The following is a 22540-nucleotide window of genomic DNA, read 5'->3' as shown; positions in this document are numbered from 1 at the left end:
ATTATTATTTTTTATTTAATGTTTCAATTTTTATTATTTTATCACTAAACCGTTAACTCCACAAAGAAATTGTAGATGTCATAGGAGCATTTGAGGAATTTTAATATAGTCAGCCAAAAGAACTATAGTATTTACAATTTTATCAATTGATTATTATGGATAAAATAATAAATTGATAAAAATATTGTATGTTTTTATGTCATTAATTTTATATTTTTTAATCTAGATGATTAAATTTTACTTATACAATTTATGAGTAAAATAGACTTTTATTATAAATTCTATTAAAATTTATGTTATCTTAATTGATTGGGTAGTAAAAAAAAAAGAAAAAAAAAAGAAGTTAGATGGATTGAAACAATTGTCACAAAACTTATGAGGTAAAACGATATGCAAGGAAATTTTGGGTGGTAAAATAGAGTAATGATATAGCCACAAACTCTTGTACAAACTTATGTGGCATGATAAGATTGGTTAAATTAAATATCACTTGGGCCACATGATTTGTTTTCATTATTTTATATTTTCATTCAACCAATGAATTAGTGCCACGTCAGTTTGTACAAAATAAGTTTGTACAATAATTTGTGGCTGTATCATTACTCGGTAAAATAATAATATCTCATTTTTTTAATGAAATAAAGAAAGACCACTAATCTTAATACTATTCTTGTTCAAACATATTTTGATGGGATTTGATATATTAATATTGGTAAGGTCGCACCATAACTATAATATTTATATAAAATAAAATCTTCTCTAACAATATGCCAATGAAATTAAAAAAAATATAAATTTCAACAAACTAACAATTTTGTTTGAAAAATAAAAAATGTTATTATATTGTATTTACACTTTCTAAACATCAAGATATTTTTCACTTTTCTATTTTATACGTTCACATAATCAAATTCAAATCTTGACTCCTTACAAAAATATAAATCGAAAATGAGATGACTGATTCACCAAAAATCTCAAAACTATCATCATGCAATTTTGCACAGTTTTGTTTTATTTTATATTTTGTTTAGAACCTTAAATTAAAAAAAAATGAAAGCCAAGTAGTAGCTTTCTTACGACGCTGTCGTTCTGACTAAGCAGCATACTCCATTTCTTCCCAATGACCAAAATATCCCCTGCTTCGTGAAGTAATGCCTTTGTAACGTTATTGTTAAAATCGTAACACCAGCTTTCACTCTCTCCTTCATTTTGTGAAAAGCCCCGTGAAACTCCGCGGCCTTACTTTCCCTCTCCCATTTTAAACTACTCCCTAGTTTCTCCATTCATTTAGAGAAACAAAAGCGAAATCGAGAAACAAAGAAATCAAAATCATAAAAGAAAATTAAACAAAGAAAAAAAACACAGGTGACATGATGATGAAATTTTTCGGAAAAGGAAAAGACTCTTCCCCTTACAACTCGTTACAACCTAGTACTTCACCGTCATCGTCACGGTTGCCGTTAAATTCAACTCCTGTCACGGGTCCGGCGAGGCCGATTCGGCTCGTGTACTGCGATGAGAAAGGAAAGTTCCGGATGGATCCAGAAGCTGTCGCCGCGCTCCAGCTCGTCAAGGAGCCTATTGGCGTCGTTTCGGTATGCGGTCGAGCTCGCCAAGGCAAAAGCTTTATCTTGAATCAGGTAAATTTTTGTTTCTTTCGGCTATTTTGTTTATGAAATTCGCAAACTTCTGCTTTTTGTGTTTTTTTTTTGTTTTCCCCTGGTGGTTTTACTGCAAAGCTGTGAAGTCTAGGGTTTTTGTGATTTTGGGATTTGGATTGTTGTAATTAGAGTGTCGGAAGTGATTTTGCTGCTTCTAGCGAGCTAAAATACAGTGATTCTTGCTGAAATTCTGTCAAGGCGATGGCTTTTTCACAGTGGTAAAAGTTTTGTAGCTTTTGGTCAGTGTGAATTGAAAGATGTGAAAATTTTGACCTAGCGAAGTTGTGGAGTCTAGGGTTTGTTATTCTAGATAGAGTTGTGCAATTTTGATGTGCTTTTGCTGATGCTGGAAAGGAGAAATGTGTTGAAGGAACCCTTTTTTTTAATTTAATTTTGTTGTTTTGTATGCCAAGTTTGCATCTTCGCTCTTTTAGGAAATTGGAAATTAAAATGTGGTTGCTGTTCCTTCAACTTTGCTAGGCAAGACCTTTGAATTAAATTTTTTTGGCATTTGTGCTCTTGGTTATTAGAAATGAGTTTGCAAGTATCTTGGTTGTGACTTCATGTTTGTTTTTCTATTTTTCCTTGTATCTATTGAGCATAAAAATGCAGTTATTATAAGTGCAGATTTGTAAATAAGAGCGAAGCTTACCATTAATGTTTTACAGCTTCTTGGGAGAAGCAGTGGATTTCAAGTAGCATCAACTCACCGCCCTTGCACAAAAGGCCTATGGTTGTGGAGTGCACCTTTGAAGAGAACTGCTCTTGATGGAACTGAGTACAACCTTTTACTATTGGATAGCGAAGGAATTGATGCTTATGATCAAACAGTTAGTTTTCTTTTGTTTTCATAATGATGAATTAATTATGACCTATTTTAACTAGTTGAAAAGAGAGTTTCCATTTCCTGATACCGACGATTGTAATGTATTGGTGGATCTGAATAATTTGGTCTATCGCCATTGTACTGCTGCTTGATTGATTTTTTTATCTATTATATCATATGATTATCTCGTTTTTACATATGTGATTATGGTATCTTAGTACTGTTTTTTCTTATTGACAGGGAACTTACAGCACTCAGATATTTTCCTTAGCTGTCCTTTTATCCAGCATGTTCATTTACAACCAGGTTGGGACAATGTTTGTTAATAGCTTGATCTCTATGTTTTGATGCAAGTTTTAGATTCATAGTTATGTAGTTCCTGTGTGTTCTATTCTCTCCCTTTGGTGGGATGTTATTGTTACTGGATCTGTGCTATACCAGCCTGCTAATGTTCTTTGTTTTTACATAGATGGGTGGTATAGACGAAGCTGCACTTGATCGTCTTTCTCTTGTCACTCAAATGACAAAACATATTCGCGTAAGAGCATCTGGAGGAAAGACTACACCTTCTGAGCTTGGGCAGTTCTCCCCGATCTTTGTTTGGCTTCTAAGGGTAATTTCTTCTGAAAATATTATTCTTACAACTTACTGTTTAAGAACATGTGTTCATGACTTTAGAACTTGTTGCTTACTTGGAAATAGACCTTTCGAGTGGTTCTGTGATGATTATGTTCCTTTATGTCTTTCTATTTTCAGGACTTCTATTTGGACTTAGTGGAGGATAATAGGAAAATAACACCCCGTGACTACTTAGAGATTGCTTTAAGGCCAGTGCAAGGCAGTGGAAGGGATATAGCTGCAAAAAATGAGGTAAGATGTGGACTAGTTTTACTTACTTGAGGTAATTGGCGGGAAAGCAAATGAAAGAGATATTGGCATGAACTGTTGTCGGGTGCCTTGAGCATTTCTGTTTTCAGCTTTTGTTGTTTGTTTATCTCTTAGATGCTAATTGCATGCAAATAATGATTCATAGATCCGTGATTCTATCCGAGCGCTGTTTCCTGATAGAGAATGCTTTCCCCTTGTGAGGCCTTTGAACAATGAGCATGAGCTCCAACGCCTTGATCAGATATCGGTTAGTACCTACTGCTGCCCAACCGCAACCTCTTTGTCTTTTTCTATGAACTTAATTTTTTTTCCGTTACTTTAATTATGTTCTGAAGCATTTGGTGTTTGGTTGCAGTTGGACAGACTAAGACCTGAATTTAGAGCTGGCTTAGATGCACTGACAAAGTTTGTTTTTGAACGAACGAGGCCCAAGCAAGTTGGGGCTACAGTACTGACTGGTCCAGTTCTTATTGGCATCACCGAATCTTATCTAGATGCTATCAATAATGGTGCGGTGCCTACAATATCTTCCTCGTGGCAGGTAAAGAGTTATTTTTATACTTCATTGTTTCCAGTTTATACTTTTCTCTCTTAATAATAAATCTCAATTACTTACTCTGTTTTTAATTTTTTTGTTCCTCTTCTTTTGTTCTTGCATGCAATAATTTATGCAGAGTGTTGAAGAAGCTGAGTGCCGAAGAGCATATGATTCTGCTACTGAGACTTATATGTCTACTTTTGACCGTTCAAAGCCCCCTGAAGAAGTAAGTGATGTTTTGCCCAAATTATTCTTGATCTTTGTCGTCTTCTAATTACACTGCTCTTAGGTTGCGTTGGGGGAAGCACATGAAGCAGCAGTTCAAAAAGCACTGGCTGTCTATAATGCTGGTGCTGTAGGGGTTGGTTCAGCAAGGAAGAAATACGAGGGCCTTCTCCAGAAATTCTTCAGGAAGGCATTTGAGGTAACACTTGTTTGCAGTACTATATCTTAGAGAAAATCATTTGCCTCTTGTAACTCAAATACAGAATTTTGGACATTTATTGAGTTTCTATGTTGGTATATCTCTCTTAATTGTCTGCAATGTGTTCTTCACTGGTGAGTTAAAATTATTGGAACTTGAGTATACTGTTGCCAGTCATTGACTTATCAGGCATTTTCTTATGTATGTGCTGATATTAGTTTGGGTTGGTCTCTGATCCAGGATCACAAAAAGAATGTATATATGGAGGCAGATATTCGTTGTTCAAGCGCTATACAGAGCATGGAAAGGAAGCTGAGAGCAGCTTGCCATTCTTCGGATGCGAGTATAGATAATGTTGTGAAAGTAAGCATTGTCTGGTTCTCATTGTAATTTGCTTCATTACAGCACCATGTCAACACATAACACTCAATAAAATTACATAATAATTATGGTCTTCAGTTTCCTTACTACTATACATTTTGCTCGTCAACATTATGCCTTCAGAGATGTGTGCTAGTTCTTTCAATTTTTGGGCTCTCCTGTCTTAGACCAGTTTGTGAATCATGGAGAATACCTCTAATTTTTGTGCCTTGACGGTGAGGATGCACTGTTTTTGTGTCGTGATGGTGAGAATGCACAGCCTTATAGTGGACTAACTGTTTGTCCATTAGGCTTATTTGGTCTGTTATCTGGGGTAATTGCTCTTGTTAATATGTTGTTTTCTTCTGCCGTGCAATAGTGTTTTAGAAATATCATATCTGAACATCACAAATGGTACTTGATTACATAGTTTGTGGTTTTATTAGAATACCTTCCGTTGGATCTCATTGAGAGTGCCATGCAGGTTCTTGATGGTCTCATATCTGAGTATGAAACTTCGTGTCATGGCCCAGGGAAATGGCAGAAATTAGCCACGTTCTTACAGCAAAGGTTTGCACCAGCATTTTCTTCTTCTTTCCAGTTTGTTATTTGTTTCATGTTTTCTGAACTATAAAACTCTCCAGTTCGGAAGGTCCGATTCTCGACCTTGTCAAGAGGCTTATAGATCAAATTGGATCAGAGAGAAGTTCTCTCATGTTGAAGTACCGTTCAATTGAAGATAATATGAAGTTGCTTAAAAAGCAACTGGAAGATAGTGAGAGGTATAAGTCAGAATATCTGAAGCGTTATGATGATGCTATCAATGACAAGAAGAAGCTAGCTGATGACTATACAAGCCGAATAAATAATCTGCAAGGTGAAAACATTTCATTGAGAGAGAAGTCTTCTAGCTTATCAAAGACAGTGGATTCTCTCAAGAATGAAATCTCAGACTGGAAAAGAAAATATGATCAAGCATTAACGAAGCAGAAAGCTATGGAAGATCAGGTATCTTCAGAAATTGAAGTTCTGAAGTCTAGGAGCACTGCTGCTGAAGCGAGGCTGGCTGCTGCCCGGGAACAAGCTTTGTCTGCTCAAGAAGAGGTGGAAGAGTGGAAAAGGAAGTACGCTGTTGCTGTTAGAGAAGCAAAAGCTGCATTAGAGAAGGCTGCAATTGTTCAGGAACGCACAAGCAAGGAAATGCAACAGAGGGAAGATGTCCTCAGGGAAGAATTTTCTAGTACTTTGGCTGAAAAGGTACTCTCTTATCTCTCTCGCTCTCTTTCTCGTGCACAAATCTCTGCAGAATTATTATGATGCTTGAGGATTAAACACAAATGAAAATAATTGTGAGCTTTCTCACTTCTGTACATGCAGGAAGAGGAAATGAAGGAAAAAGCTGCCAAGATTGAGCACGCTGAGCAGTGTTTGACAACTTTAAGATTAGAGTTGAAAGTAAGTTTCTTTGACATATATTCAAATAAGCTTTAAGATTAGAGTTGAAAGTAAGTTTCTTTGACATATATTCAAATAAGCTTTATTTATAACACATCTCTCTGACATTCACGTATTCACCAACACCTATAGGGTCTGCATTCTTGTACTTGTAAGGCCCATGGGAAGAAACATAATACTCCAGTTACATTATGTACTGTAAACGTAGTAGGCTGTAGTAATTTGACAAAAATATGAAACTACTGCTATTGGTACCAGATTCAAATAAAACCTTGAGGTGGTTTCAACAGCCATTTTCTTTGACATGCATGTGCTGTGTGTGCATAGACCCACAGCCACATTGACGCCTTTATCTGGAGGAATTTCTCATGTTTGGACAACTGCATTTTTAGTTGACCATGATAATTTCTTTGCAGGCTGCAGAGTCAAAAATGAGGAGTTATGAAGTGGAAATTTCATCACAGAAGCTTGAAACCAAAGAGCTAAGTGAGAAGTTAGAAGCTGTTAATGCGAAGGCCCAATCCTTTGAAAGAGAAGCAAGGATAATGGAACAGGATAAGATCTATTTGGAGCAAAAGTATAAATCTGAGTTTGAAAGATTTGAGGAAGTCCAGGAAAGATGTAAAGTTGCTGAAAAGGAAGCAAAGAAGGCAACTGAAGTGGCTGATAGGGAACGAGCTGAAGCAGCTGCAGCTCGAAAAGGAAAAAGTGAGTTTGAAAACTTAGCAATGGAAAGATTGGCTGTTATAGAGAGGGTCCAGAGGCAGATAGAAAGTTTGGAGAGACAGAAAACTGACTTGACTAATGAAGTAAATAGAATACGCGAATCAGAGTTGGAAGCTCTCTCAAAAGTGGCACTACTAGAGGCAAGAGTTGAAGAAAGGGAGAAAGAAATAGAGTCACTGTTGGAATCAAATAATGAGCAGCGGGCGAGTACAGTTAAAAAGCTTGAGGATCTTTTGGAGTCTGAACGTCGATCCCGTGCTGCGGCCAATGCCATGGCAGAAAGACTCTCCCTTGAGGTACAATCTGCCCAGGCCAAACTTGATGAAATGCAGCAGGAGTTGACTAAATCTCGTCTGAATGAAACAGCATTGGACAGTAAGCTCAGAGCTGTTTCACATGGTAAACGTGCAAGAGCAGATGACTATGAAGCAGGAGTTGGATCTGTTCAAGAAATGGACACAAATGATAAAGTATTAAGAGCAAACAAGAGGTCAAGGAGCACAACTAGCCCACTGAAGTACACCCAGCCTGAAGATGGTGGTTCAGTGTTTAGGGGTGATGACGATAATCTGAGTCAGCAATCCAATCAGGAAGATTATACAAAATTTACAGTTCAGAAACTTAAGCAAGAACTCACCAAACATAATTTTGGTGCTGAGCTGCTTCAGTTGAGGAATCCTAATAAGAAAGAGATCCTTGCCTTGTATGAGAAATGCATTCTCCAGAAGTCTTGACAACATTCTGATGGACGTGTATAGTTTGGTTGAATGTAATTTACTGGAAAGTGTAGTTGACAGATTGAGTTAGTGAGCTTAGGATTTCTGAAAATTATTCTGGTTTAACGAAGATCTTCTTTTTCTGACATAGAGAGCTTTTAACGGTGTTCTGCATGTCTTCTCTTGTATTTGTCTATTGTGAGAATATTTATGCCTCATCTGATGGAGGGATTAGATATTAGACTGTATCATCCTTATGGTTTAGACATTTTTTTGTTTAGTTCCCACATCTCGTGGTGCTTCTTGGTTTTTGCTATGACAACATTGGGTGCAAGTACTGGTACTTTTGTTCTTTCTGTCAATTGGGGACCCCCTCATCTCAATTTCTTCTTAGGTATTTTGAGTTTGTATCTATCTTTCTCTGCACCTTTACCTGAAGATTTGATTACTATAATCAGTTTTATGCGGTACTTGGTTTTCGATTTAGGAGAAACTGTGCTGGAAAAGTTGTGATTTGAGTAGGCAGTTTACTAGAATTGTGTTTTGCAGCATCATAGAGAAGAGCTGGCATATTTATTATGCATGTTCTTCTGGTCTTCTCCGTTTAAACCTCTTTCATACTGCGTTGTAACAGCATATGTACCTCCCTCGTGAAATAAAAATGAAAGATTTGCTATTGACAAATGGCCTGAAACATTCCGGGGATTTCAATGTTAAGAAAATGTGATTACCGTTCAAAGGCGAATATGGATTTTAAGAAAAATATTAAGGCAGGATGGATAGCACTGTGTATTTTGGGGCCATCTAATTAAATATTCTTTTGGTCAACTTGGCATCATATGTGTCTCCCACCAGCTGCATGCCTTCCACGGTTTCTTATTGAATTACAGCCACATTAAGCAGGCAACTGGATTCTAAATTTTTCTAATTACCCTACCGGAAATTCCACGATACTATACATATATCGTTGTTCGTGTCCAGCAGCCACGATTCGATGCATGACTGAGACTTTGGTACTTTTAAGACTGAAAACTAGTGGATTAATCAGCGCCATGCACTGAACTATACAATGACATGTAATCACGTGCCATGGTTGTTTAAATGTAAATGGGCGATGGTGTCAACGAAAATTAAATAATTTAATTGAGTATAAGAAAAGACGCAGAATGTTAGAAAGTAAATTTATCCCTTACTAACTATGGAGTATGGACAAATGGTAACATCCTGTGTCTTGTCTCCATGAAAAGTTGAGTTTTTGTCTTGTCTCCATGGCAAGTTAATTTCTTTCTTCTACTTTCACTATTTTCTAGACTCACGTTTTCCTTGTTCCATTTGGAGCATCAATGACGACCATAAACCCTAGAAAACCACTGGACATGAATGAGATTTATGCTGCTTTGTCTATTGAAGAAGAAGATGACGGGGGTCTTATAATCACGGGTGAAGATGTTGAAGATGGGAAAGTTGGAAGGATTGATTTTCGATATTGCTTGGTGGGAAGATTCTTAACGGACAAGGTTATCAATTTTCCGGCTATGAAAAATACAATGGCGGCTCTCTGGCGGCCGGGGAAAGGGATTTGTATTAAGGATTTATCACCCACATTATTCCTATTTCAATTTTTTCATGAAATTGACATCAGGAGAGTTCTTGAATCAGGACCTTGGACGTTTGATCAACACATCTTACTTGTCAAGTGATTGGGCGAATTAGAATAACCTCATACCGTGCCGTTATACCACACATCCTTCTGGATCCAAATTTATAATTTACCGATCGGTTTTCTTTCAGAAAAGGTGCTGCAGAATATCGGAGACTATATTGGGGAATTTAAGGCATCCGACGAAAATAATTTAATGGGTGTTTGGAGAAATTATATGTGTATAAGGGTGTCTATTGATGTTAGGAAGCCTCTTAAGCGCCGCATGCGACTAAAGAAATCCGGTGGAGATTGGGTTTGGATAGATTTCAAGTATGAGCGTCTCCAAGTTTTTTGTTTCATATGTGGATTGCTGGGTCATACCGAAAGGCAATGCCCGTCCTTATACGATTATCCTGAAGGTGACATCATAAAACCTTATGGGCAGTGGATGAAGGCGCCCATAAGACGAAATAACTTGAATTCCGGTGAGAGGTGGTTGCGTTCGGGGCCACCGGAGATGAGGGAAGCAAAAGATGGCAATAGCATGGAACCCGCGGATGTAATGAAAGTTGATTCCTTTCCTCACACAAAATCGGGACTTACTATATCTAGTGGTCAAGTGGATGGCGAGATTGAGGGGACCACGCGGGCTAATAAGGCAACTTATGACTTGGTGCCAACTAATAGTCAATTCAAAAATAAAGGAAAGAACATAATTGGCGCTGGGTTTGCACATGAAGAGGAAGTGGGTTCGGAAATGGGACTTATTATTTTAGAGGCTAAGAGGAGAAGATCTGACCTTGGGCTGGAAGAGAATTTGGGCCCTCAAAGTGATACTTCTACTATAATGGAGGGAGTGGTGACTCTAAAAAATGGATTAGTGGTGGGTCCTGTAGATCAGGCCCACCGAACCCAATGAGTATCCTTAGCTGGAACTGCCGTGGGCTGGGCCACCCACGGACAGTTCAAGTGTTGACAGAATTGGTCAAACATAAGAGGCCTTCTGTGGTTTTTTTAATGGAAACGTTAAGTTATAGAAATCAGCTGGAATACCTTAGAAGTAAATTGGGCTTCGAAAATTTGTTTGTTGTGGATCGGGTGGGGCGCAGAGGTGGGTTGGCTTTGTTTTGGGATGTTAAGACTGAAGCTCGTTTAATAAAATGTGCAAAGAATTTTATAGATATAGAGATTGGTGGAGCGGGTTCGGGTCATTGGAGAATGACCGGATATTATGGGTATCCGGAATCAACAAGAAGACGCGATTCGTGGAATCTTCTGCGCTATCTGGCTACAATTTCCTCTCTTCCCTGGGTATGCTTAGGGGACTTCAATGATCTCCTTTCAAACTCTGAGAAACGAGGGAGGCGAGCTCAACCCAACTGGAAGCTTAATGGGTTTCGGGAGGCGGTGGCTGATGCGGGTTTGGTGGATTTGGGGATGGAGGGCTACCAGTTCACTTGGGAGCGAGCTAGGGGGACATCATAATGGGTTGGGGAGCCCTTAGATCGGGTCCTTGCTAATAGGGCTTGGTGTAGCTTATTTCCAACAGCTAAGGTTTGGAGTTTGGAGGCGTCATGCTCCGATCACTTACTAATTTTTTTGGACCGAAAACATCGAATCCCATTCCTCGGCACAATCGTTTTCGTTTTGAGAATTTGTGGATGAGAGAACCAGAGTGTGAGGACATAATTGGTAGGAGCTGGAGCTCTACTGCTGGTTTACCAATTCAGCAGAAGCTCAATGTCTGTGGAGTGGATTTGCTGAAGTGGGGTGGGAAGTTAGTTCGGGATTTCCGCAATCGTATTGCGGGCTGCAAGAAAAAGATGAACATGTTACGGGGGAGAAGAGACCAAGAGGGGCTGGAAGCTTTCACTGAAGCCCGAAAACAGTTCAACGAACTAATCCACAGTCACGAAGTTTACTGGAAACAGAGAGCTAAGTTGCTATGGCTCAAGAAGGGAGACTTGAATTCCCGATTCTTTCATGCTACAGCCTCAACAAAGAAGAAGAAAAATACGATTGAGAAGCTGCGAAATACCCAGGGTATGTGGGTTTCGAATACTCTTGAGATTGATGATTTAATTGTTGAGCATTTTCAGAAACTATTTTCTTCTGGAGGGTGTTTTTATGATCCAGTAGTATCTTGTATTGAGCCTAGTGTTACTGTGATGCATAATCAATTGTTGTTGGAGCCGTTCACGGCTGTTGATGTTAAGGAGGTGTTATTTAGCATGCATCCGGATAAATCCCCGGGGCCGGATGGTGTGAACCCCGCCTTTTATCAGAAATTTTGGAATATAATTGGACAAGATGTTACTGATGCGTGCCTACACTTTATTTCAACTCGCACATTCCCTGATGAACTGAATGATACCTTAATTGTTTTAATTCCTAAGAAGCTGCAGCCTGAAACTTTGACAGACATGCGCCTTATTGCATTGTGCAATGTCTTATACAAGATAGTTGCAAAGATGCTTGCAAATAGAATGAAGCTGGTATTAGACTCTGTCATTTCTGAATCCCAAAGTGCATTTGTTTCGGCAGAGCGATCACTGACAATATCCTCATATCGGCTGAAATTGTTCATTTTCTAAAAAGAAAGAAGTAAGGAAAGACGGGTACAGCGGCGTTCAAGATTGACATGTCAAAAGCATATGATCGAATTGAATGGGACTTCCTAAAAGTTGTGATGCTGAGGATGGGGTTTGCTGAGGGTTGGGTGGATCTTATTATGTTGTGTGTTTCTACAGTGAGTTATAAGGTGCTAAGGAATAGGGCGGAAGTAGGGCCGATTATCCCAAGTAGAGGTCTTCGACAAGGTGATCCGTTATCTCCTTATTTATTTATAATATGTGCCGAGGGTCTTAGTTCGTTGATCCGTAATCGGGAAAAGGCTGGATTTCTTCATGGGGTCAAAGTGGCTCGGAGTGCACCTAGCATTTCTCACATATTCTTTGCCGATGATTGTTTACTCTTTTTTAAAGCCAATCTAAATGAAGCCAGAATTATCAAGAGTTTGCTGGCTATCTATAGTGCCGCTTCTGGACAGCAGGTGAATTATAAAAAATCAGCCATATCTTTCAGTGCAAATATGGATGAGGTTTCCAAAGGGCAGGTGTGTGAAGTTCTGCAAGTTTCCGCAACTAGTAACCATGAAACTTATTTGGGGTTGCCTTCGCAAATTGGAAGAAAGAAGAGTGTCGCTTTTAATTTTATTAAAGATAAGGTGTGGCAACGGCTGCAAGGGTGGAATTAGAAATTTTTAAGTAAGGCTGGGAAGGAGATCATGTTGAAAACAGTAACCCAAGCTATTCCCAATTATGCCATGAACATTTACTTGTTACCTGTTAATTTGTGTAAGGAGCTGGAAATCATGATGAACTCGTTTTGGTGGGGAACTAAGCGAAATGGAGATCGAGGGATTCATTGGCGTCGCTGGGATTCGATGTGTAAACCGAAGTCTTTTGGGGGTATTGGTTTCAAAAAGATACGCGATTTTAATATTGCTATGTTGGGAAAACAGTGTTGGAAGCTCATGACAACTCCGCAATCTCTTGTGGCAAGGATCCTGAAGGCCAGGTATTATCCTAGGTCTATCCTTACTGAGGCAAGGGTGGGATTTAATCCTAGTTATACCTGGCGATCAATAATGGCTGCCCAACATGCCGTAATTCAAGGAAGTCGATTACGAATTGGGAGTGGGCTGCAGGTTCAAATCACCAAGGATCCGTGGCTTCCTGATGTCGACAATGGTTGTATAACAACTGTGCTGGATGAGAGTCTCGCAACAGCTACGGTGAATTGTCTTATGGTTCCGGGTCAATGACAATGGGACAATGACTTGGTGGCGGATATGTTCAATGACAGGGATGCTGCCCTTATTTTGCAAGTGCCTTTTAGTGCTAGACATGACAAGGATTGCTGGTTCTGGCTTGCTGATTCTAAGGGTAATTTTACTGTCAGGAGTTGTTACAAGTTGCTGAATCCTATTTCTGATGCCCCAAGCAGTAAGGTATGGAAGTGCTTATGGAGATTGGAAGTTCCAAGTAAGGTGAAACATTTCATTTGGTGTGCTTTAATAAATGTTTTGCCTACGACCGATAACTTGCTGCCTAGGAAGGTTGAGGTTTCCCCTATATGTCCCATTTGTAGTGCAGCTAACGAGTCGGTTTTACATTGTTTGGTGGAGTGTTTATTTGCTCATTCTTGCTGGCTATTGTCCTCGTTAGGAACTATTAGAAAATGTTATTCTTTTTTTGCATGGATTGAGCACTTATTTAGTCACTGCAGTAAAGAAGATTGCCATCTAGCTATGATGGTGTGCTGGAGGCTTTGGATTAATAGGAATGATAAGGTGTGGAATGGGCAAAATGGGCGGGCTCAAAATCTGGTGAATGCTGCTGGGCATTATCTCTTCCAATGGCAAGAAGCTAGAAAGAAAAAGTTAACAATTGTTGAGCCTGTGCAGTGGGGTCATGGTTCGGTGTGTTGGATTAAGCCTCCAACGGGCTGGTTAAAGTGTAATGTGGATGCAGGGGTATTTAGTTCGCATGACAGTTTCAGCTTTGGAGGAGTAATAAGAGATTTTGGAGGTGCATTTGTGGCAGCTAAGTGTCAACGCTTCCCTGGTTTGGTTCATCCCCGCAAGGCAGAAGCTTTGGCTGTTCGTGAAGCTCTTAGCTGGATGAAAATTCTGCAGCTCTCTAAAGTTATTCTAGAGATAGATTGTTTGAATGTGTACTCAACTTTAATTACTCAAACTCCTAGCCCTAATGGCTTTGGTTTAATTATTGAGGACTGTCAAGAATTAATTAAGCTAGTTGGAGAAGTAAGATTCTCTTTTGTTCGACGATCTGCGAACGTTGCTGCCCATACAATAGCTAGGGTGGGGGGTTCTATGTCAGGTCCTGAAGAGTGGAGATTTGTTCCACCTCCGTGGTTATATCCGATCTTGACAATATCTTAAGATTAATGAAATTTCCATTCATAAAAAAAAGAAAAGAAAAGACGCAGAATGTTTTCAATGCACATCATGCACTTGCGGAAACATAAGTTAAGAAGCATGACTCGTCGAAAGTGTGTCCCTCGGGAGAGAAGAAAAAACAGATAATTAATGAGAATAGAGATGAAAATTGAGATCACGTTGGCAGTCAGCACAACTTTCAAGAGTCATAATCTTCCATGCATCAACGCACCACCTTCCTTGGTGGCATGATCCCTAATAGCAAATGGGAGAGCCTTGTATATTTTCATACAATCATAATTTTCTCAAAAAGCGTACGGATGAACATTTGTAATACAATCACGAACGTGGGAACCTGCAAACCTTCTGGTTTGTGAAAATCATATTTGTACACAAGAAAAACTTCCAAGCGAGCCAAATCTTCCAAACAGCATAAGTTTTTATCTATAATAATTAACATAGCAAGCTGTCGTTCAGCTTATTCCCCATTCGGGTTCTCCTCATAAAATTCTTCAATCAAACAATCTGCAATTGAATGTTACACCAAAACAACAACAACAACAGCTAAAATGTCACCGTCATTACTACCTACCTACCACAAGCTTAATGTCCATCTCTGATCCATTTCCTGATCTCAAGATTTCTTGCTGCTTGTATCCGTGGCTAATCGAATAAACGAAGATCCATCACCTTGAACAACCAGATTGGGAATTAGCTGAGGTGAGCTTTCTCTGGTATGCATGCTCCCGTGATCGTAAGTCATATAAGGTTGATTGTAGTACTCAATAAAAGTTGATGAAGAACTCTTATGTGGTACGTGAATACTATTATGCCCACTTATCTCAAGTGAGTGATCCTTGTTAATGCTTGAAGATCCACATTGTCTAGGCTGTGTTTGGTAAAAAACTTTTGAAGCAACTAATTCTCCATCTTTTTCTTCTTCATTATTGCCTAGATGGTATTGATGCATCACCCAATTTGTTTTCTCAGGTTTCCGTTGCCTGCCATAGTTGGTGTAGAGAACTAAGATCTTTTTAAACCCTTTCACTGTGCCACCAACAAAAACTGCCCTAGTCTTGCCCGTTTTGTGCCATCTTGTCTCGCTTCCATCTTCATCAGTGTGTACCTTTCTTCTTTTTCTGGTGCCTGTGGTGTATGCCTTTGAAGGTCGATGAAAGAAGTGGCGGATTTGGCCATCTTTGCTTACACCTTCATCAACAAGAAGATTTTTTACATTTATGAAAAGTGAGATATTTTGTTTTTTTTAGGGTTTTTTTTTTGGGGGGGGGGGGGGGGGGCGGGGGAATAAAAAAGGTTCAAAAGAAAAGTTTGTCTACCAACAATTTAACAGTAACTAAAAGAAACTAATGATATGAGTATGCACATTTTTTTCCATTTCAACTCCTAATTAAAAAGCTGATACATTCAACCTTTATCCAACAAAAGGTTGAAATTATTTTTAATTTTCTTTTTAAAATTTCGGAGATCAACAACACAATTACTTTCGGAAAAAAAAAACACAATGAAATATTTCACAAGAAAGGGATCTTTATCAAAATTTAACAGTAATTAAAAGAAACTAACTAATAATACGAGTATGTATGCATAATTTAACAGTAATCAAAAGAAAAGGACAAATTTGGTGTGTCCCTGTAAACTAATTAAAAAATTTGGAGAGTCAACACTATGAAGTATTTTAAACTCCTGCATGTCAGCCATGATTTGTGGAAGAATACGATTACATTGTAGAAAAGAAATCTCAGATGCGTACAGTGAGTCCAAGGCTTCCAGAAGAGAGCATTGATTAAGCAATTTCAAGTTAAAAATAATTACAATTGCATTTACACTAGACGTTTGCCACCACACATACACAAGTGCGCGCACACACATATAATTTTTCTTAAATGAAAACATACTCATTTTAACAAAGTAAAGATACTAATATATATATATATATATATATATATATATATATATAACATAATCTCTAATATATTAAAATCTATATTTTTTTTTATATTTTTGCAGTCCTCATTAAAGAAGAATTATATATATAAGGTTAGTCAATGTATATGTTATCCTCAGAATCAGAGATTAATTCTTTTAGCTAGCATTATCAATACTTTGCATTTAAATTTTTCCTTCTTTGATAGGGGTCTAAATTTAATGAAACAAGGAAAATCTTTAATTAGAAGAGAGTTAATGTTCGGGAATTGGTAAATGGTAAAAAATGATTCATCTGTGAAAGCAACTCCTAATGTGCTAGATGACCCTCATTGCGAATAAGGAATTAAGAGGTTTGGTAATTGAGAAATAAAATGATCTTGGTTTGGAGTTGATGAGCACATCCGTGTGCCGCCTTCTAAGAGCTGTCGTCTGAAAAAGTAAAAATCATGCATATCCCCAATAGACTTGCCACCCAAAATAAGAAGAACTACTAGTTCTGAACGAATTACAATGAACCCAACAAATTAATAATAAAATTTTCAGGTGGCGACCATTCTCTAAAACAAAAACTAGTTTAACGAATTAGCGAATTAATAAATAAATAAATAGATAGATAAAAGAGGAAAACCTGGCAGCTTCTCAGGATGGGTATAGCAAATTCCGTTATGGCCCTCGAGTGTAGGAATAAATTCATCGATGAGAGGATGGAGTTTACGGGAATCTGACATCACTTTGGCCTCCAAATGTTCCAGAATTTCATTATCTGTTGGATCAAACTTCACTCCCGCTGGTAGTCCCGGCAGATCATTAATTCCCGCCTATAATTAATTATTTTCACATATATATAATTTCCAGATAATTAATTTTTTTAAGAAATATTTAGTAAGCAGTAGGTATGTAGAAGGGATATGTAAATAACAAAAACCTGATCCTGAAACTGAATAATATGACCACAAGAAGGGCAAGTTATTGTCCGAATCTCGTCATCAGTACTCCTGACAGCAGAAGTAGAATTCGTGGCACTACTAGTAGTTAGTTGATCAATAGCATTAGCGGCAGCAGCTCCTTCATCGTCCTCCGAGCTATCAATTTTTTTGTTATTGCACCATCTCATCTCTCTTGATTTCTTCTTATTCCCATCCCAATTTGCTATTTCCCCTCTTCCCTCCTCCACTTTCTTTATGACCTAACTTATAAACACCCACAAAAATTTTTTTTTAAAAAAAATAACTTAATAAATAGATAAATAAAATTGACTATTAAAGAAAAAGAGTGCAAAATTAAGGTTGCCGGCAAATCTTGTCTCTTTAAAAGCACGTTTTTGGTTTACCCAGATTATCCTTCTTGTTGATGTTTAATTTGCAAAAGGGAATTTAATCCTTCTTCCAAACTTTTCTACAGAGTGAAAATGAGGAACAGAGAGAGGGAAAGGTCGATCTAGAGAATTAGAGCTACAAACGAAGGGGAAGAACAAATCTGAGAAGCATGAGAAGGAGAATTGAGAGTAATAAATTAATGTTTTTTTTCTTTTATTGAAAGAAAAAAAAAAAGAGTTGCCAGAAATATAATAAAAAGGGTTACTTGGACGTCAAGTTTGGTTATGCTAATGTACGTGCACATGTATCAAAGAATAAATGCAGTCTTCTCTTGCGTTATTACCTTTTTAGCTGTCTCGGACTCGACCTTATGTTACAAACTCAACGATAATTAACAGAGTACAACAAAGAAGATTAGAGTTATTTATATTTTAAAAGTATTTCTTCTATGTATATATTTATTTATTTTAAACAAAAAAAGGATAGGATATAGTAGCTAGAGTGGAGATGGGGCAACCCGGCCGATTCTATTCCAAGACATTTCACCTTAGAGAGTGATAAATATTTAGGCATATATATATATATATATTTAGCTGCAGTGTCAACCTAGAGTGTCCTTAAAGATATGTAAACCAACAACAGCAGCAACAACATACTATGTATACGATCCCAACCGAATATGAAAATAACTTGGTGGATTTTTTACACCTACACTTTAATTATTTGTTTGCATGTATAAAGCTATCTGCCATTTTTGTTTCTTCACATAGACTTCTCATGTCAAGCCAGTAAGCTATATATTCAACTGATCTTATTTTGTGTGTTCAGAGTATTATTCATTATTTTCAACATATTAAAAGAAAAATCTACTGAACGGGACAGTTCTTTCTCTCTCTTTTCATTATATATATATATATTTTTTTTTTTAGTGGTAGAGGCGTGTTTCTTTTTATTGCTTCGGCCGCACGATTCGACTATTCGGCAACTTCATTAAAACTGATAAATAAAATACAATCCTTTCCTTCCCCACATAAAATATGGAAAATATTTTTATTGCTTTCTTAGTCGGGTCTCTCTTTAATTTTTCCTTTGCCCCTAAGGATGTGTGATGTGGCTTCATATTGTAGTGACAGCGAAGATATTGGAAAACGACCACGAAGACATGTTTGTAGAGTATCAGCAGCCCACATGTTGATGTTAATTTGTAATTTGTGGGGACTAGATAAGTAAATAAATAAACATTAAATAAGAATAAGCTTTGTTCGTGTCTTGAGCTTCTCAAAGAAGCCACGCAACAGAAGGCTTATGCAAGAAGCTTTGGCTTTAGAATTAACTTTAACGTATGGATTAGGGTTTTGAGACTTTGTCAAGCTGTTTCCCATTTATAGATAAGGCTGTTTCTTTCTTGCCCACACGTTCTGTCTTTTCAATTCATCTTCTTTCTGGCCTTATTCGTCTCTCTTAGCACGTTAAATAATTTGTTCGCATGATCGCGTCCTATTTTTTTCTCTTCACTAAACAATATATTTTATTTTCCTTTTTTTCTTTTAAAAAAATGATAATAAGAAGGGAATGGCCGTAAAAGATGATAGCGAATGCTGAGATAATAGTTTGAATTTTCTATGGGCGATTAATTTAAAATGGTCAAATTTTCGCGAACTAATCACATTTTAAGCATCGATGGCTGGTTTCCCACGCAAAGAAATCACATCACACGCAGCTGGGAATGAAGAAGGTTATTGATTATCAATGTCAGCCGCCAATGAATGCAAAGAAGAAAATCTTTTTAACAAAGTTAACCAACTTTTAAATTAAAAGATACTTATTGCACTTTTGCATGGGAATATCGACGACTTCTGAAAATATGAACTCCCAATCTTCGTAATTATACTTTTCCTAATTTGTGAGTGTCTGTTACAACCTAACTTGATTTATTTATCGGTATCAGCGCCTTAATGGATCAAAAGCAGGTCAGAATGCACTTCAGCGTTGCCGATATTATCGAAACTGACTTTAAATAATTTTAAAAAAAAAACACAATTAATTTAGTAATGCTACGTACACTTTCCAATTGCTATCTCCGTCAGCATTCACCTATTAAATGATCAAATGGAGAGAGTTTTTAATTACATATTCGATTAGCTAGAAAGCAGACGAAAAAGAATTAATGGTCAGATGGTATCCAATGAGAAATTTAAGAATTAATTAACCATTTATAATCTGTGAAAATTGGCGCAGAGAAAAAAAAAAACCAAAAACAAAAACAAAACTCAAAGACTCTTACGTCTTTATAATATTGTGTGCTGATATATGTTTGAAAGTGAAATTGGCCTTTTTGTAGAGAAGATTGCTGTCCCTTATATTTTTTAACATTTGACGGGTGGCCTAAAAACTGATTGGGCTCCAATAAACTGCCCACTGGCCAAACTCTATGTCGGAGTGAGAGAGAGAACAAGGGCCTTGGACTTCAAAGGAAACTCTATATATAGAAAGTCATTTCTAGACCGAACGATTAGGTCAAAGAGTCTCTTGTTAAAAGAAACGCCATGTTTTCTGTCTTCGTCTCTTGTTGGAATAATCAATAATTCTAAAACTGAGTTGAAATTTGAAAATCATAAAAGAAGGAAAAAGAACCTCCACTAAGACAATGGTTTGCAGTTCAAAAAACGATATAAAATAGCTTCCTCGACGAATCATCATCAAAGAAATTTCAACCCTTGATGACCGTTTACAACAAAACCACTATGATAATCATGTCAAATTATCACGAAAATGTATTACGTGCAATATATATCAAGTCCCGCTCTCGTATGAAGTTACCACTTTGGCCAGCATTTTATTCCTTACGGGCCGACCCGGTGCGAGCGGAGATTAGTTTGAGTTGTGGTACGGGCTTAAAAGTGCCTCCCATTGTTGGGACACACTCAGGACCACCTCGTGATTCAGACAAAAAAAAAAAAAGAAATTATTGTTTAGAAAAAAAATTTACGTTAGATGGATGCACCATCTTACATAATGAGCAACAATTTCATCGAAACTTGTAATTATTTGATAAGTGTGATAGGTTTTAGAATTAATCTCATAAATTTATTTATTTTAAAATGATTTATGCTTGTCACTAATAGAACCTATCAAATATGTCAAATAAAATGTTCTTCGTTGGTGACACGCTAACTCAACACTCAATATGCTAATGATTGTCGGGCTTCATAGGATGATCTTTACGCTATTGTATATTACACATCAATAATCCAAATTCTGTCTTTGTAGACACAACTATATATACAGTAGAGTGTTGATTTACACGAGCGGTTTCGGGCAAATGATTAAGAAATGACAACCCGGAAAGAAGGAAAAGAAAATAAAAATTAAGAAATTGGGTCCCTGTCGCCACCAAAAAGATCCCCAATTCCACACGGAAACAAAGATAAAATTCACCGACCTGATGGCAATCCACCGTCCCACCCTTCCATTTCAACGTTTTCCTTTTGGCCAACTCTAAATATCACACAATTCAACCCCCCAAAAATATAAGCAAAATTCCATCGTAAAAAATCAAAATGTTGGCACTTTTCCAATTTCTTCATCTGGGTCTCAAGAAACAGTCTTCATCATCAACTAGCAAAAATTTTCAGACCAAATTAAATTAATGACAGCTTGATTTAAAAATTGGAATCAAGGATCACCCACCAAATTGTTCAAAATTGTTGCCACTTGAACAATAGATGGCCTATTTTTCCTAGAATTACCAACACAGGCCAGAGCAACTTTAGCCAATCTAACGAGAGGTTTAATCTCACAAGGAATCGCAAGTCTTGGGTCCAAAAGTTCACTAAACCTCATTTCTTTAATCAAAGGCAATGCCCATTTTACAAGTAACCCTTCTTCACATCTCCTCCCACTCAGTATCTCTAACAAAACCACACCAAACCCGTAGACGTCACTTTCCCTGGTGGCGTTGCCGCCTCCTCTCTCATGCCAATAGTCGTCATCAACATAACCCGCAAGTCCTCTTTTCTCTTCCGGTGCCAAAAAAGATAGCCCATAATCACATACCCTTGCACAAAACTTTTCATTAAGTAATATATTTGAAGCCTTTATGCAGCCATGTATTATATTTGGTGCCACCCCTTGATGCAAATACTCAAGCCCTCTTGCTGCCCCGGTCGCGATCCTCAAACGCCGGTTCCAATCCAATAAAGATGCCCCATCATTATTTTCATGCAAATAGAAATCCAAACTAGCCATATTAATAAATTCGGATACAATAATTCTCTCACCGGGTGCTTGTGAAAACCCTAGAATGGGCACTATGTTAGGGTGCTGTGCTAAAGAGAGTGTTTTGATTACCGACGCGAACCCAAATCCAGCGTTGCTTAAGACTAGCCGTGGATGAATTCTTTTGACAGAAACTAGCTTTCCTGTTGATAATAAAGCTGCATAGACAGTTCCTAAGCGACCTTGACCGATGATTCTTCGATGGCTGAAGCCATCAGTGGCTGCATCAATTTCCGTTAACGGATACGCGAAGGCACAAAGCTTGATCGGAAGAGTTTCTTCAGATTCTACCGGTTTCTTTTTACACAAGACGATGAGGACAATAGCAAGAATTATGAGAAATAGTGAAAGAATTGCTAATAAACAATCATATGCAATATGCTCAAAATGGCTCATGTTTGCGAATTTTAATTCTTGTGCAGCTAGAGGAGACTTTAAGGGAGAAGAAGTTTTTTTTTTTTTTTTTTAGTCCATAAGGTTGAGTATAGAATTGGCAATTTTTATATATACACACACGCATATACATACATACATGACACTGATGGGTATAAAGACTTTATGCTGATTGATGAAGATTGAAAGAGAAAGAGAGAGAGAGAGAGAGAGTACGTGAATGTGTAAGCATTGAAAAATAGGACATATTTGGTGAGAAAGTAAGAATTGAATCTCTTTTGTTTAATTATTTGTTAGTTCGTTAATGGTTGGCCGCCTCCAGTTGTACTTTTACAATTTGGAATTTCGGTAATGTGACAATTTCTGTTAGAAAGAAATCTAGGAAATCAAATCGAAAGATGCCAAAG

At 37.6% G+C, this 22540-nt stretch overlaps 4 protein-coding genes across 6 annotated transcripts; 2 read left to right on the top strand and 2 right to left on the bottom strand.

Moving 5' to 3' along the window:
- Window positions 1-1178: 1178 nt before the first annotated feature.
- On the top strand, window positions 1179-7956 carry LOC102607199 (uncharacterized). The gene is made up of 14 exons (XM_006467659.4): window positions 1179-1640; window positions 2330-2491; window positions 2728-2793; window positions 2957-3100; window positions 3244-3357; window positions 3521-3622; window positions 3731-3916; window positions 4050-4139; window positions 4203-4337; window positions 4578-4700; window positions 5182-5267; window positions 5342-5954; window positions 6075-6152; window positions 6569-7956. Exons 1-14 carry the CDS (start codon window positions 1371-1373, stop codon window positions 7610-7612), a joined length of 3213 nt encoding a protein of 1070 aa, XP_006467722.1. The 5' UTR covers window positions 1179-1370; the 3' UTR covers window positions 7613-7956.
- A 3921-nt stretch (window positions 7957-11877) lies between these two features.
- LOC107175461 (uncharacterized) lies at window positions 11878-13062 on the top strand. Its single transcript, XM_015526879.1, has 2 exons — window positions 11878-12351; window positions 12598-13062. The coding sequence occupies exons 1-2, from the start codon at window positions 11878-11880 to the stop codon at window positions 13060-13062; spliced, it is 939 nt and encodes a 312-aa protein (XP_015382365.1).
- A 1558-nt stretch (window positions 13063-14620) lies between these two features.
- LOC102607493 (NAC domain-containing protein 73) lies at window positions 14621-17693 on the bottom strand. 3 transcript variants are annotated; one of them, XM_025095690.2, is made up of 4 exons: window positions 17477-17693; window positions 17072-17336; window positions 16775-16964; window positions 14621-15408 (listed from the first exon to the last, which is right to left on the bottom strand). In XM_025095690.2, the coding sequence occupies exons 2-4, from the start codon at window positions 17258-17260 to the stop codon at window positions 14834-14836; spliced, it is 954 nt and encodes a 317-aa protein (XP_024951458.1). In that variant the 5' UTR covers window positions 17261-17336; window positions 17477-17693; the 3' UTR covers window positions 14621-14833. The 3 variants fall into 3 exon arrangements, with proteins under 3 accessions (XP_024951458.1, XP_024951457.1, XP_052291503.1); XM_025095689.2 differs by having other exon boundaries at window positions 17072-17332; XM_052435543.1 differs by having other exon boundaries at window positions 17072-17693.
- A 3016-nt stretch (window positions 17694-20709) lies between these two features.
- Window positions 20710-22493, bottom strand: LOC107175440 (serine/threonine-protein kinase-like protein ACR4). Its single transcript, XM_015526845.3, has one exon. It carries the CDS (start codon window positions 22134-22136, stop codon window positions 21138-21140), a length of 999 nt encoding a protein of 332 aa, XP_015382331.3. The 5' UTR covers window positions 22137-22493; the 3' UTR covers window positions 20710-21137.
- Window positions 22494-22540: the final 47 nt, after the last annotated feature.

This window comes from Citrus sinensis, chromosome 2 (genome assembly GCF_022201045.2).
Source record: "Citrus sinensis cultivar Valencia sweet orange chromosome 2, DVS_A1.0, whole genome shotgun sequence".
Taxonomy (NCBI): domain Eukaryota; kingdom Viridiplantae; phylum Streptophyta; class Magnoliopsida; order Sapindales; family Rutaceae; genus Citrus; species Citrus sinensis.
The sequence above is the reverse complement of the archived record's forward strand: the minus strand, read 5'-3'. Positions and strand labels throughout refer to the sequence as shown.